Source organism: Pseudochaenichthys georgianus, chromosome 22, assembly GCF_902827115.2.
Source record: "Pseudochaenichthys georgianus chromosome 22, fPseGeo1.2, whole genome shotgun sequence".
Classification (NCBI taxonomy): domain Eukaryota; kingdom Metazoa; phylum Chordata; class Actinopteri; order Perciformes; family Channichthyidae; genus Pseudochaenichthys; species Pseudochaenichthys georgianus.
The window spans coordinates 19,353,688-19,367,796 of NC_047524.1; the positions used below are offsets into that span (position 1 = coordinate 19,353,688).

At 41.8% G+C, this 14,109-nt stretch overlaps 1 protein-coding gene and 2 non-coding genes across 5 annotated transcripts in view; 1 reads left to right on the forward strand and 2 right to left on the reverse strand.

Moving 5' to 3' along the window:
* Positions 1-14,109, reverse strand: part of arhgef10 (Rho guanine nucleotide exchange factor (GEF) 10) — a 51,043-nt gene that overhangs the window by 34,747 nt on the left and 2,187 nt on the right. For 2 of the 3 annotated variants that reach the window (XM_034111521.1, XM_034111519.1), the window contains exons 2-8: positions 8,850-8,959; positions 4,754-5,158; positions 3,406-3,738; positions 2,233-2,269; positions 1,709-1,797; positions 1,137-1,193; positions 469-656 (exon numbers count right to left, since the gene is read on the reverse strand). In XM_034111521.1, coding sequence (XP_033967412.1) covers positions 469-656; positions 1,137-1,193; positions 1,709-1,797; positions 2,233-2,269; positions 3,406-3,738; positions 4,754-5,158; positions 8,850-8,886 — 1,146 coding nt within the window. In that variant the 5' untranslated portion in view covers positions 8,887-8,959. The remainder of the gene's footprint in view (positions 1-468; positions 657-1,136; positions 1,194-1,708; positions 1,798-2,232; positions 2,270-3,405; positions 3,739-4,753; positions 5,159-8,849; positions 8,960-14,109) is intronic. The other variant, XM_034111520.1, reaches the window with a different exon arrangement.
* On the forward strand, positions 6,765-6,837 carry trnaf-gaa (transfer RNA phenylalanine (anticodon GAA)). Its single transcript has one exon. It is a non-coding gene; the product is annotated as a tRNA-Phe (tRNA).
* trnai-aau (transfer RNA isoleucine (anticodon AAU)) lies at positions 8,697-8,770 on the reverse strand. The gene has a single exon. It is a non-coding gene; the product is annotated as a tRNA-Ile (tRNA).

Below are 14,109 nucleotides of genomic sequence, written 5' to 3' on the forward strand. Positions count from 1 at the left end.
TTGTTTCATGTGTAAGTAAATATGTATCAACACCAAACAACATTTAATTAAATCTCATTAACTTATGACCATGTTGACACAGTTGAATTATTATTTCAATTCAATTCATTATTATTAATTCCATAAAACATTAGAGTACAGCCAGCTGAAGCTAACCCAGATTGATCTCTTTCAGGGTCAAAGGAACTGTGGATTCCATAACAAATGCACAAATGAACTGTTTAATCCTAAAAAGAATTAAGCACAACTTCATGTAAACAAACACATCACATCTACATCCTAGTGGATAATGTAAAGGGTGTCAAAGAAGACAAGCCCTCACTAATTACAAATATTTACAAATAAATTACAAATAAAATATACCCTTCTTCATCGACTCATGCCCACCTTTAGATATACAGCGATACTGAGAGTTGTTTGTTGGTTGTAATGTTGACAGAGACATGGGAGGGTGATTGTTATACTAACATGGGTTTTCTTCTGGGGGGGCTTTCCTCTCATGAAGGCGTGGGGCAGGCCATTCTCAGCGCGACCTTCCCCGTCGCTGGCCTCGTCGTAGCTTTCAAACTCACTGGAGCTCCAGCCGTTGTCCAGGGAGCTGCCGCAGCCTCGCTCCTCCCCAAACTCCACGTCATCATAGATCATCTCATCTGGGTCTGCATGAAGAACAGGAACATTCAACCCAAAATACTAAAGGACACATCCTACAGAACCATTGATCCGTTTCCATCTAAGCTCAGTAGCATAAGTGTTATGATGTATATATAGATAAACACAATTAAATGTCATGCACTCAAATACAATAGCCTTACAATTATTACTGTTTTTGTAAAGCTTATAATGCTGATAGCAGGTTAAAGGTGTGATAAATGTACGTGGTCATTTTCAGAGCAATAGCCTTTTCCCAATGTACAACATTGTGTTGTACCATAATGGGTTCCTGTCGTAGTAAACAGCTAATTTAATCAATGTATTGACTGGTGAGTTGATTGGATTGCAACTTCAATTAATATCTAAAATATACATACATTCAATACAATTGGAAGTGAAAGTAAACAATGCTGACAGACTTAAACCTATAGACAGGAAGTAACACACTGAATTTGTGAAATGTTTTTTTAAAGAGTTTCACAAACCTGTGTTGGAGTCAGAGTTCTCTCTGGGCACGTCATCGTAAATCACCTCATCTGGATCTAAAGCATACACAAAACCACTAATTCATGATTTCCCACATCACAAAAATGTTCACACAACGAGCAGGATGCAATGTAGAAAGGATCTAAAAGAGAAGCACTCACATACACACACACACACACACACACACACACACACACACACACACACACACACACACACACACACACACACACACACACACACACACACACACACACACACACACACACACACACACACACACACACACACACACACACACACACACACACACACACACACACACACACACACACACACACACACACACACACACACACACACACACAGGTCTGCTTCCTCAAAAGAACAGGGAAGGAAGTGTCTGGGAATTCAATGGTGTCAAAAGAAGAAGGAAAGAAAAAGCTAACCGCACCATGAAGGCTTGCACCGAGTGGAGAAGCAAGTACAGAGAACTGAAAGCAGTGATCTATTAATGGAAATGATGCATGCATCTGTGCTCGATGTACGATTGTTGTGGATTGTTCCTTACTTTCCATCCATGCAGTGTTGGCAGGATCAGAGGCCCATTTAGCCAAAGCATCCTCTTCTCTGATAGGTGGATGTTCCTCACTGAAAACACTTGAGAACATATTGAAATAAACAAAAGTGCAACTCGACAAAAGATTGTTTAGTTTAAAGAGAGAAGTAGCTCTTGCATTATACTACAAATAAAATACAAATGCAACACATTTCAACAAGGGCAAATAGACATTGAGTTCAATAGGATTCATACAAATGAAGGAATAAGTCTTACACAAAAAAAGAACGATAAGACTTATTAAATATATAGGTTTACTGCTGTCATTTAAAAATGTTGACAGCGGCCACATTTCTTATAACTCAACAAGCTGTGTTTACTATTATCTTGGGCGTATCATTTTGATATAATGCATATTTATTGATAGTTAGTGAGTATAGCTGAAAATAAGGAACATACTTTGCATACCTCTCTAATGATAAAGGATTTAGCCTTAAATGTAATAAATCCCTGCTGTAGACCTGCTGAATACATACCTGTCAACAGCGGTGCTGCCAGTCTCAACCACAGTGACTGAAGAAGGAAAGACAGACAACTTTACAAAAAACCACACTTGTACAACACATTACATTTTCTTGCATGTCACCCTGTTTTTAGGTCCTTTGGTTGTCTAATCGAAGAACAAAAGCTGCAATGTAAATTAGAGTATGAACGTAAATATCATTATTTAATTGAAATGTTTCTGAATGTCCTGCTGCATGTCATGGAACCCCAAATGCTCTCCCAATACCAAGATGTAGACACTCAGTTGTAACTGTGTTCATATGCCACTAGGGGTCACTGATGATTCCAAATATCCATTATTGCCCCGGAATTAGTTTAGATGATATTTCCCGATACATGTGCCTCCATACATTTAACCTGACATGTACTCAAGTCTAAACTCTAGGATAAGATACATCCGATGTACTTTCTCAGAACATGTCATGGCAAAGGTGATAACTTTGGCAGAATGTCCTTGCTTTGTATATCACGTCCAGGACTCGCAGATTGCTTTGGTCATAGAGTTTTAAACATGAAGGATATTAAAAACTATTTTACTAAAATAAAGTAGACTGAGTATTTCATCCTGTCGTGACCTTGGTGAGATAATGACAGTGTAATCAGACTCCTCAGCATGCCAGGCCTCAGGCGTGGAGAAGCTACTGCTAGTTTTTATGGAAACCGTAAAAATCCTCGCAGCCAACCCAGATCTTTGGGGAGGGCTACATTTAGTCCCTATTTCCTTGTGGCAAGGCGTTAGGAAAAACAAAGGCAGAGGACAGAAGTAGCTGAGACAGCGTTTAGCTGTCATAGCTCTGTAAATCTAGGTCTTAGTGCAGTGAGAGGAATCATGTCACTCAAACTAAAAAGAATAAACAGGGCCTTAATGTCCATAGAATACATATTTTTCCTCTTACATGTAATACTAATAATCAGTCTACATTGTTGTGGTGTGAGTCACAGAGTGTTAGAGATATCGGCCATGGAACTCTAGTACGTGTAGTGTACATGTTTATTTGCTTTGACCACTTCAAGCCATCGAGTTCCATTATATTTGAAAGAAGCAACTTCTCTACAGCCAAAAGGTAAAATAAGTATTTCAATATTTGGGGTGCTCTGTGCCTTTAAGTACTTTCAGAATGTCCCTGCTGCAGGCTCTACTTTACCATCCTCGTCCATGGAGAGGTGTCGGATGATGACGGGTGTGGTGTAAGCCGGTGTGATGAGCGGGACTCCTGAGGGCGTAGCATAGCCGCAGGGCACTGGGACTGAGTATCCTGAAGTGATGCCAGCGGGGGTGCTGAGGATATCCAGGACTTCCCCTTCCCGCTCCTTGGGCTCCACTGGAGAGGAGGGTCCCTGCTGCGGCTCAAGCTGCTGCAGTTGGAAAGGGTTGATGTCAATCACAGAGTAGGGGTTGACTTTGCCCTTAGAGGAGGACCCGAGGACGCCCTCTGGAGGGTGAGCGTCATCGAGGGACGCGTCCGGGCCTGCGCTGCCTGGTGAGGACAGGAGATACATCACAAGATACATTAGATTTCTAGAAAATGCCATGTCAGACACATTGATATTTAAATAAATTGCAAAACATTAACGTAACGTTTAGATGTAAAAAGAGTAATTTTCTATAAGCATCGCTAGAAAACCAAATTATTTTCATTATTTTTATTGTCATTATTTTTCTGAACTTCTGAGGTAAACCGCTATATAGTACTACCAACACAACATTATCCTCTTCAAAAAAAGGAGGATATAGTGTATTAGCATTGTATTGTGTTTTGTATTTATTATTTCCATATATGCATTGCTGTCATTTAATCTACTCACATACAATACTTCCGCTGATTTTCGAGTGAATTTTGGTCATTTCAATACCTATACAACTTAACCAAACAACTACAACACATTTGTTCAAAGCTTACAGTCATTGGCATTCACACATATCCAAAATGGGCATTTCTTAAGCAGCTCTGGGTAAGGTACACAGTTAGCTTGGAATAAGAGATGACGATGAGCGGTCAATTTGAGAGGCCAGAGAATCCAGGGATATGTTATTAATAGCCAATGGAGGATTTCATGTTGATAGAAATACAAAGGAATGAATGTGTATGTGCATGTTCAATTATGCATGCTTTACAAGGATAAAAGCTGAACAATAATTGCAGTGTTGACATCCCATGAGAGAGAATAGAGCCTGGCCCTGCCTGCTGCTGCTGTCAGGGCTTCAGTGATAAAAGCCAGACAACCTCCAGCAGCAGGCAGCCAGAGATACAAGGTGTCAAGAGAGGGACAGACTGCACCACTTGAACCTGAGCTGAAGGAGCTGGGTATCAGCCAGATATTGTACACAAACATGAAGGGGGGAATGTGGGGAATGTTTGATTGCGGCTGGAAAATATCAGAGTTTTTCTTTGCAGTCATCTCATTTCCATACACAACTGTATTAGAGGAAGGGCTAATACTCTCCCTCCGCTGGAGCCAACAATAACATGTCAACACTTTTGGGACACAAACCTGTTCTTCCAGGGTCTGTTTCTGCCTCATCATCAAGAGGAGGGGGTGGAGCTGGTGGTAAATCTGTCTCCATGTCATCAGCCCCCTCTGCAGCAGATGTCCACTCTCCTCCTGCTGCTGCTCCACCTGCTGTGGAGGATGCGCTTGCATCAACTGGTTCCTCTGCTGATGATGGAGCTGTGTGGGGTGTGATGGAGGGTGCTGGGGGGTCCGGGCTGAGTAGATGCCCCTCAGGGGGACTAACCACTGTCATGTCCTGATTCTGATCATTACTGCTGGGGGGTAGAGGAGCTGGAGGTGGAGGGGGTGGGCGGTCAGCCTCAGGGACATCATCACCACTGTCATCAAAGTCGAAGGCTTCCCCCTCCTCTTCATCAGCCAAATGGGGAACATTGTCTGACAACACTGAAAACAGAGATAAGGTTCAGACATATTCTGGGCCATATAACTGAAATGTCCATTTTATGAAAGAAAAAAGTGTGTAGGATCTACTTTCAAGGAATATTAAAATAATATGTATTGGGGATGCACCAATGTATCAGTAGTAACATTGTTTTACGACACAAAACAATCAGGATGTGTTAAATAAATATATCTATAAAGATTTAATACAGATATCTTGATTTCTTGGATAGCTTCAATGTTTTGTAAGCTATTTACTCTAAATAGATGTAGCATTTTATTAACAGAAAAGTTGGACACAACTCTTTTTACTTGATTTGAGTACTTTGCCAAAAAAAAATAGCAGTTATTTTTGATTGAAAACTCTTTATTTTTAATAGCTTAAATATCATGAGACCTAATCACTTCAAATCAATAAAGCATAGTTTTACTAGACTAGAAAAGTGGGACTATTTTATGTCAACATTTATAAAAATGAAGCAGTTTTTTCTTAGAAATTCTGATTTATTTCCAAGTAGCTTCTTTCAGTAACTTCCTTTGCATTCGACACATTGACTCCCAGTCCATGTCAGAATAACATTCATAAGATATTAGAGGAATAACAAGCAGAGCTCTGTGATGACAGGCAGGCTCATCATACCACACTGGATGCTGTTGAGGATTTGGCTGAACATAAGTAGGATTTAACTCTTTAAACTGTGGGTGGCAGTTTTAGTCCTTGGGCTGTTAAAGTTAAAAGACTGAGCCACAAACAGACTTATAATTAAGGGTGGGGTCTACTACAGCAGTATGTTTTCTTACAGACATTTTTACAGTTGGGATTTGCTCTGAAGTAGCACATTGGCTGTTTATAAGCAAAACCAACCAGGGCAGAGCTCGAAGACACAGTCAGGGTTCAAAGGCGTCACACTCGCATCAGAGCCTTCACTTGGTAGGAGACAGGAAGGGACAACAAATGTCTTTCCAGTTTCCACGCTGCAATTAGGCCGGCAGGAAAAGGGAGCTGTTACTCCCTCCAGTGAGGAGCACAGCCTGAGTGTTGCATGATTTCTCATCTGATGTATAGTGTGGGCCGGAGTGAGTGAAGCTCAATAAAGAGAAAGTAAACAGATGTGGAATGTAGAACCTGGCATCATGCTTTGGCCCTTAGAGCTGAATGTGTAAGGAAGGTGTTTTAGGTTTAATTCAGTAGTGCAGTGAAAGAAAAAAAGGAGAGAAAACATTCAAAAAATGCACCCTGAATTGAATACTGTGGAAAATATTAGGAAATCCTTTAAACAGGGTTCACAGAGGGATACACTGAGTCACATCCACAGCGCCTGAAAGGAAGGAACTCCCATTCTCACCACTTCTCAAGGGTTGAAGATCTTCCTATATAAGTCACATTTTAGGAGTTCTCCTAAGCGTCCTATGATAATATCTTTGTCATAGTTTTGATGGCTGGCATACCACAGATTCTTCGTGAGCTATTTCATCAGTAGTCACAGCTTGATTGTATTCAACTCACAGTCCAAAGCCTGACTCTAATATCCGGACTGTGTTCCCAAAGAAAACAGAAAATTCCAATGTAGTGGTCGACGAGTACACAATGTCACCGTGAGCATTCTATGCCGAAATAGCTCAGTTGGGAGAGCGTTAGACTGAAGATCTAAAGGTCCCTGGTTCGATCCCTGGTTTCGGCATTTAGACCTCTTCCTTCCCCCCCCCCCCCCCCCCCCCCCCCCCCCAGGCCATTTTGAGATGCAGTGTAAACCATATCATAAAGCGTTCCTGTAACACCTGGGATCCACCTTTCCCTCTTGACATGTTTAGCTTTCCCTAGATTGCCCATGTCCTTCCCGTCAGACCTGGTCAACTGAAGCGTTTATGTGACCATAAAAATCTACTGATAAGGTTATTCATTACACACACTTACCATCAAAAGAACCACGTTAGCTGTGTGTAGCCTGCAGGCCTGAGCGGTCCAATGAAAGTGACCAGGTACATCTTCTCACACTCCCTGCAGCAAACCTAGTAGCTTTGAAGTCCCTCACAGTAATGTACACAGCTCTAAATCACCAGTAGCATTCCCTCAGGCTTTGACAGGTAGTTGTTCCACCCTGTAGTCAGTGTGTGAAGGAGCGGTCTGTGACTAATGGTCCAGGTCAACTTTGCGACCCCATGTCCATCTGCAACCGTGACTAACGTTGCACACAAAAAGAGAGGTGCCAAGAGCAAACCTGGAAACAGAGATGCTATCTGTCGTTTTCCATCTGTGAAATAATGAATGGCTTGGGAGACAGAGATAAGGCACCGCTAGCTGGCTTAGAGTCAGCGGTACTCCAGAACCGCGTCATGTGTATTCATATCTGCCAATAATTGCTACAATTTGCACTCATATCCTCTCTGTGTGGTGTCAATGTGAAACACTTGACTTTGCCAAAAGAGAACAGGACCTGATTTTATTGGATTTGGCCAGATGACCAGTCACGACTAGCCATCCAATAGTACATCTGCAACTATGAGTCCATTATGGAGAGTGCTGGGTGTCGACCTTACTCTACAGTGCAAGCCCACATACTGTGTATATTCTGATTTCATTCATAAAATCCCTTAACTGGAAAAAAAAAAAAGTATCTGTACTTCTCTCATCTTTCTACTTTAGTGATTATGTAACATGCAAGATCATGGAGAGATATACATGCTTGCACACTGACATGCATTCCCTTGCTGAGGTGCCCATTGTCAATTCATAATTACAATATGGATTCTGTTCTGTGGTCCTATCTCCACTCCGCCACATAATGGTCTGCTCAAATGAGTCACCGGGTTACGATCTGCTCCAGCATCGCCCTGGCAACAAAGCAAGTGACTGGCCAGCTGGAGACGAAGCATTTCTCGGTCCTGTGTCTATCCCCGGAGGCTGTGTGTGTGTTCGTGTGTGTGTTCAGTTTAATACTGAGGCACATTGTCTGGTATTCACAGCAGCGCAGCACATTTGACCTTTCTTACTCCCTCGCTGCTCTGCCCACACACTCCCCAGCCGTGAAGAGAAGGAGGAGAGGAATCTGTGTTGTTTACTCTTTATACTGTCCAGCTTCAGGAGCCCTTCAGGAAGTCATGTGACCACCAGATGACCTACAGAAGCTAGCAGGTCACACTAAAGTCTGACACTGTAATCTTAAGTAAACCACAAACATACGTGCCAAGAGTAAACACAAAGTAGTTTGGAGTTTGGCTATACAGCATCTCACAATCTTCTATCAGCTCTTTGTGGATCTTTTAAGACTCAAATGTGAACTGCTTGAAGTTTTACAAAAAGCTGCAACTAACGATTTATTGCAATGTTGATCCGAATATTATCTGCCATTTAATTTCTTGTTTAAAGGAAATGTCATGTCTTCCGATTTCTCTTTTGAAACCAGCCCACATATATTCAGCTTTTATCACATATTTCCCCCACAAAATTAGAGTCTGAATGTACAGAGTTTTCCACTGTTGTTGGAACATTTTGATTTAAATGTTACAAAGTCTTTACGTCTTATCTAACAATCCAACCCTTTGGCCAGTACGGCTATCGAACCTGCAACCTTGGCGTTATTAGCACCACGCTCTAACCAACTGGGCTAACCGGCCGACATTAACATACATTTTCCAATCATGTGAATGGCAAAGTGCATGGCATGTGTGAGTGACAAAGCTTTGTTGACTTTACTTTCAGGAGGTGGGGGAGGAAAGTCTTCCCCGTCCATGCTTGCTGCTCTTCTCCTGCACAAGCTCTTCAGACAGCAGCATTAAGGGGATCAACTACGCCAACACAAGTTCCTAAAGAAGAAAGACAAACCACATTAAAAGACAAAATGGACGGGGTGATTCACACAGTATTTCAAATTCATTTAGTGAGGCACTTCGAGCTCTGCATTTGTAAGCCAGTCAGTCTCTAAAAGCCCAACAGCACTTGTTATTCAGTGTTATTCAATCACAGCAGCACTTTGTCAGCAGAGGCTGTGATGCGGTCACGGTCTGGGACCTTTTGTGTCAACATCAGAATCTGAACCAAAGCTAATTCAGACAAATGACTGAATGAATGAAAACAAAAGAAGCTCTTATAGTGCTCCTCATGGACTGTTGAAACTACCACGTGTTGAAGTGTACACAACATTCACACATGCTAATTGTGGGCGTGTGCCATGTGTCAAGGGTAAAAACAGGCTTGTTATCGATAAGACAATGTGGAGACCTGTGGAGAAACTAGTGTGAAAAGAAGGGTGGTGGGGGTGTTTGTAGCCGAAACAACACTATTCAAAGCAGGCTCATGGTCAGGTTTTAATTCAAGTTTACTGATGATTCTGTCACTAATTCAATTAAAGAGAGTCAACAGTGAACACGAATCCCCTCATTTTTTTTGTCCTTCAAAACAAGCACATTTACTAAACCTTAAATCAAATGGTTTCCCATTCCCATTTGCAGACTATATTTCAATAAGATCCAGTACATCCATGCTTGGTTTACCAAAGGTTACATGAAGCCAAAGGCTGTCAAATGTATTTTTGATGTAACCCAAACCCCAGGCACGTGATTCATGTCTGTGGGTTTCCCTAAACTCTTTTCCTAGAAACTTGACTTCAATGACTTGAACATAAATCTACTATACTATATGGGCAGAAATGGCGTTTTTTACAATGTATTATATTACCATTGCTGCTACTTCAACACGTTTATATACCTTTTATTTTTTCTATGGATGTGTACTTTAATTTATTAATGTGCACTTGGATATTTTTTCAATATGTTAGTGCACTCTTTTTTGTTTGCCTTTCATTTTCACTGTGCTGTTACAATCTTCATTTCCCCACCGTCTGACGAACAGAGCATGTCTGATTCGGATTTAAGGTGCAGTGGTCATTTGCGATGTTGACGTGGTACTAACCACACATGTTGGCCCAGGGAAATGTCATTAGCATGCTGAGGCAGGAGAGACCTTTGGACTTGCACGGGCATGAGAGACAACACATTCCTCAGCAGCACTGCCTTTGTTTGCAGATGTACAATTTGTATCCAGAGGTGACAGTTTCTGTCAAATGCCTCCTATGGGGAAAACAAGTACTATTTCCAGACTACTTCAGCTTGCTAGTATCCACAAGAGCAGATGACATTGTCATGACATCATGTTAACATATAAAGCAGCCATTGTTATGGTATGTATTTTAGCCTCATATTCCATCTACTGTATGCTACCTCTATAGTTGAATTGAAAACCACAACACAAGTTCCCAACAGTTAACTTCTGACTAAGACAAACCTACACCACAGCATTGCAGCAAACACGATCCAAAGGATAACTCATTCTGAGTCTCAAAGCTTGTTTTGTCTACAAATAATGTGAAATCCTCTGCTTCTTTGTCCTCCACCCATTTCGCAGGGCACGGTGCCAGAGCAGTGGATGTGAGCACACAGGGCCAGTGTCTGCTGAATACAGTGCGGCTGACAGATAGTGCTAGCGCTAACCGAGGCAGGTAGCGTGTGCATAGCCTGAGGAGAAACATCCTGCGCGAGAGAAAGGCATCCAGAGAAAAGGACAGGAGGAGCTGCTACAATGTCAAATAGTACGACTGACGGCGGCGAGGCCCTCTTTAGGTTACACTGCGCAGCCTGAGCAAGTGATGTATGAGTGAGAAACACGTAGTTACATGACACTCGTGGTTTTAAATTGACTGACACATTTTGAAGTGACAACGTACAGCCAAGCCCTGACAAGAGCTTTGAGGGGTGACTCATCTTTCTCGAAACATGTGTAGTTCAACGTTTAGGGGAGCAGGAAGAAGAAGAAGGAAGGGAGCGGAGAAGAAGTATGTTTAGGTGTTAAAGACAAGAGAGGTCCCTGTGTTTGGTAAAAACACTTCAATTGACTTTCCTTCTTGTTTGTAATTTGCATTCAGACCGGATGATTTACCTTATCTTAACATCTTCCAGAAGAGCTGGCTCCGTGTTTTATTGCCTTGTCTTACATTAAGTAGAGAAGCAAAGCCATTTGTTCTCACATGTCTGACAAGCTGGCAGAATCCTCAAATCATCCTCTCTCCTATAATTACTATGCCTTTATTTATTTTTTTAACCTGCCTCTTGAAGAAAATGCACCTTTCCACAAATGACATCCTGCATGGCCTGCGGTGTGGTGTGACTTCAAATGTGAACCACCTGGCTCACCCCACGGGATGACCAACTGCACGACATCTGTGGCCTCTGTCAGCACGCTGTCTATACTGCCAGCAGTGTCTCAGTAACACACTGAAGGAACCAGGAGGTGACGAGGTGTCAAGAATCTTAAAGAGAGGGATATTCACCATGATTTATTTATTCATCTGCTTATCCGCCCAGTGTTCAATCCGATTGGTACTGTACCATGATTGAATCGAACAGCAATGATTGAGGATAAAGCGGAAGACAGCAGGAAAAGTCAGCCTTATGGTTGATGACAGACTCAGCTGAGCATGCATTACGCGCTGGGACGGGTAAATTGTGCTCTACAGACAGGAAAACAGTCCTTTTGCCTGCTGCTGTAATGCAGACAATTTGCTACTGACAATGACATGGATCAAAAACATGTTGAGGATATTTAACATACATAATGTGATTCTCAAACTTTTTTCAATAATGTACCCCCTTTGAAAAAAAAATGCAGCCAATGCTGATCAGCGCAAACACTATTTGTTAGGGAAGAAAAGCCTATATAAAGAGGTACAGTACAGCCTTGCACCATCAGTGTCTGATTTATTAAAACAACAACATTGTAACTGAGAAACACTTAAATGCTACATTTCAAATGTTTACAATCCATCACTAAATTCATGGTAAACCCATTTTAATATCATGCAATAACGCTAAGATGACATTAGCTGCATTGAACTGATCTTTTTAATAAGTTGTACTTACAATGTAGTGAAACATGGGCTTGTGCTTCACTGAGGATCTTTGTCATTCTGACAGGGAGGCAACTGCAGTTATTACACTTCGCGTTTTGAAATATGTTTAACTCTAGTCTATTAATATAAAACGCACGCTGCTCAAACTTTGTTACTTTTCCTAAAATTGGTATTTTTTTCATTAACATAAAATAAATCTCAAGTACCCCCTGAAGTACTCCAACGTACCCCTAGGGGTCCGCGTACCCCCATTTGAGATGAATGGATAGGATGGCACTCTAAATCTTAATTGCAATGTTCTTGCAAAGTACTCCATTTCTAAACGATACTACTTTACATCAACCCTAAACTACTACATGTGTCATCTCAGACTGCAAACCCTAAACTAGTTTATTCGATTTGACATGTTTTTTTTCTCAATTCATGGATGGCCTGCGAAAGCACACAGTAACGGCACGTTTGACTACATTCATAATAAAGCACAAATGGCACATCATCTAAAAAGTAAAAAACAAGGGGTGATAGAACTGGCAGACTGGCGCAACAGCATGTGGTAACTCGTGAGGAAAACATTTATGTCATTTTCATAACATCATACGTCACTTATGGGGACCAGAGATCATTTACAAATGTGATGAGTGCACCTCTGACTCCCTGGTTTTGTGAGGGATTTAGGTTATTCTGGGGCATACTTATGGCAAGTGGCATTCCAAGCACGGGCTGAAAGTCATAAACAAAAGCCTGGAGGAGAGACTTCAGTCTGCTGGGGGTGTCTGTCTCTCTGGCTAGCAGTTTTATTGAGCGCTGTGTCCCAATCTTCTCCTTCTGCCAGGATTACAGTCATCAGGCTTTGACTGACATCCGCACATCCCAGCCCTACGGAGAGCGGACGGACAGGCTTAAAAAAGTAATGTTAACGTATTTGAGCGGGGTTCATGGGAAGGCAGGAGGACACTGCAGCCTTAAGGAAGGAACCATTTTACCTCTTGCTTGCCCTTTGAGACAGTATATAAGAGTTGCAAAGACATTGTACTGAAGGTTTGTGGAGCTTTTGTGTCATAAGAGTTGAGTTATTACATATTGCTTGTGTGCTGTAGCTACATTGCTACAAGCCACCTAGCCTAACTTGTTCCAACACACCACACTTCACCACCCACCATGACCTCAAAAAGGGTGGGGAAGCCTACAAGAGGCACCAGATCGCTGACTTTAAAAAGCGAGACTCCTGGCAAACTGTTGATTAGATAAGCATAGGACAAATTGAAAGCATCTTTATAGACACTAGTATCATAATTCATTGTAGCTGAGCAAGCATAACTATACTTTATTTTAGTTTCTATAGTCCCTCACTCAGTGTAAATAAACCTGCCCTCAACACACTGAATACAAGCAGAAGATGAGTCTGGTATTCCCCATCAGCTACCAGTTATAATGATCGGTCTAATGGAAGTGGATTGTGGGGATTGCACATCAATAATGAGGCCTGCGGCTGCAGTATTTCCATTTGATGTCAGAGGTGTGACATATTGGACATGTGAGTAGATTCAGCTACCAGCTCTGGAGCCATGGTTCTAAACAGAATGTGGTCAGTGCAATGCCACCACAGTAACTCACTACTGCATGCCGTCATTAATAACATAACAGTATGTATTGCAAAGATGATATATATATATCATAGCAACCTATTATAACACTTTCCCCCTAATGGATTTTTTTAATTAGAATTTACTTGGAGGCAGTTATTGTTAACAGTAAAGACAGAATACTGACAAGGCCTTCCCAGCTCGGACAAAATGAAACACTTCGACTGTATACTATTTAAAACACGGTGTCCATTTGAAAACTGCCACATAGCTGTCTGTCACCCCTCCTCACTGCCTCCACCCATCCAGTGAACCTCTGCTGTGGTGAGCAGTGCATACGCAGCTGCTTCTTAGGCCTTTTGTGGCTGAGTTTAAGCTCTGAATGCATTTTAATATGAATAGAGCAACTCAGTACGATTACAATAAATTACCACAGGAAAACAGCTTTGCCCTTGACTGTCAGAGTTCC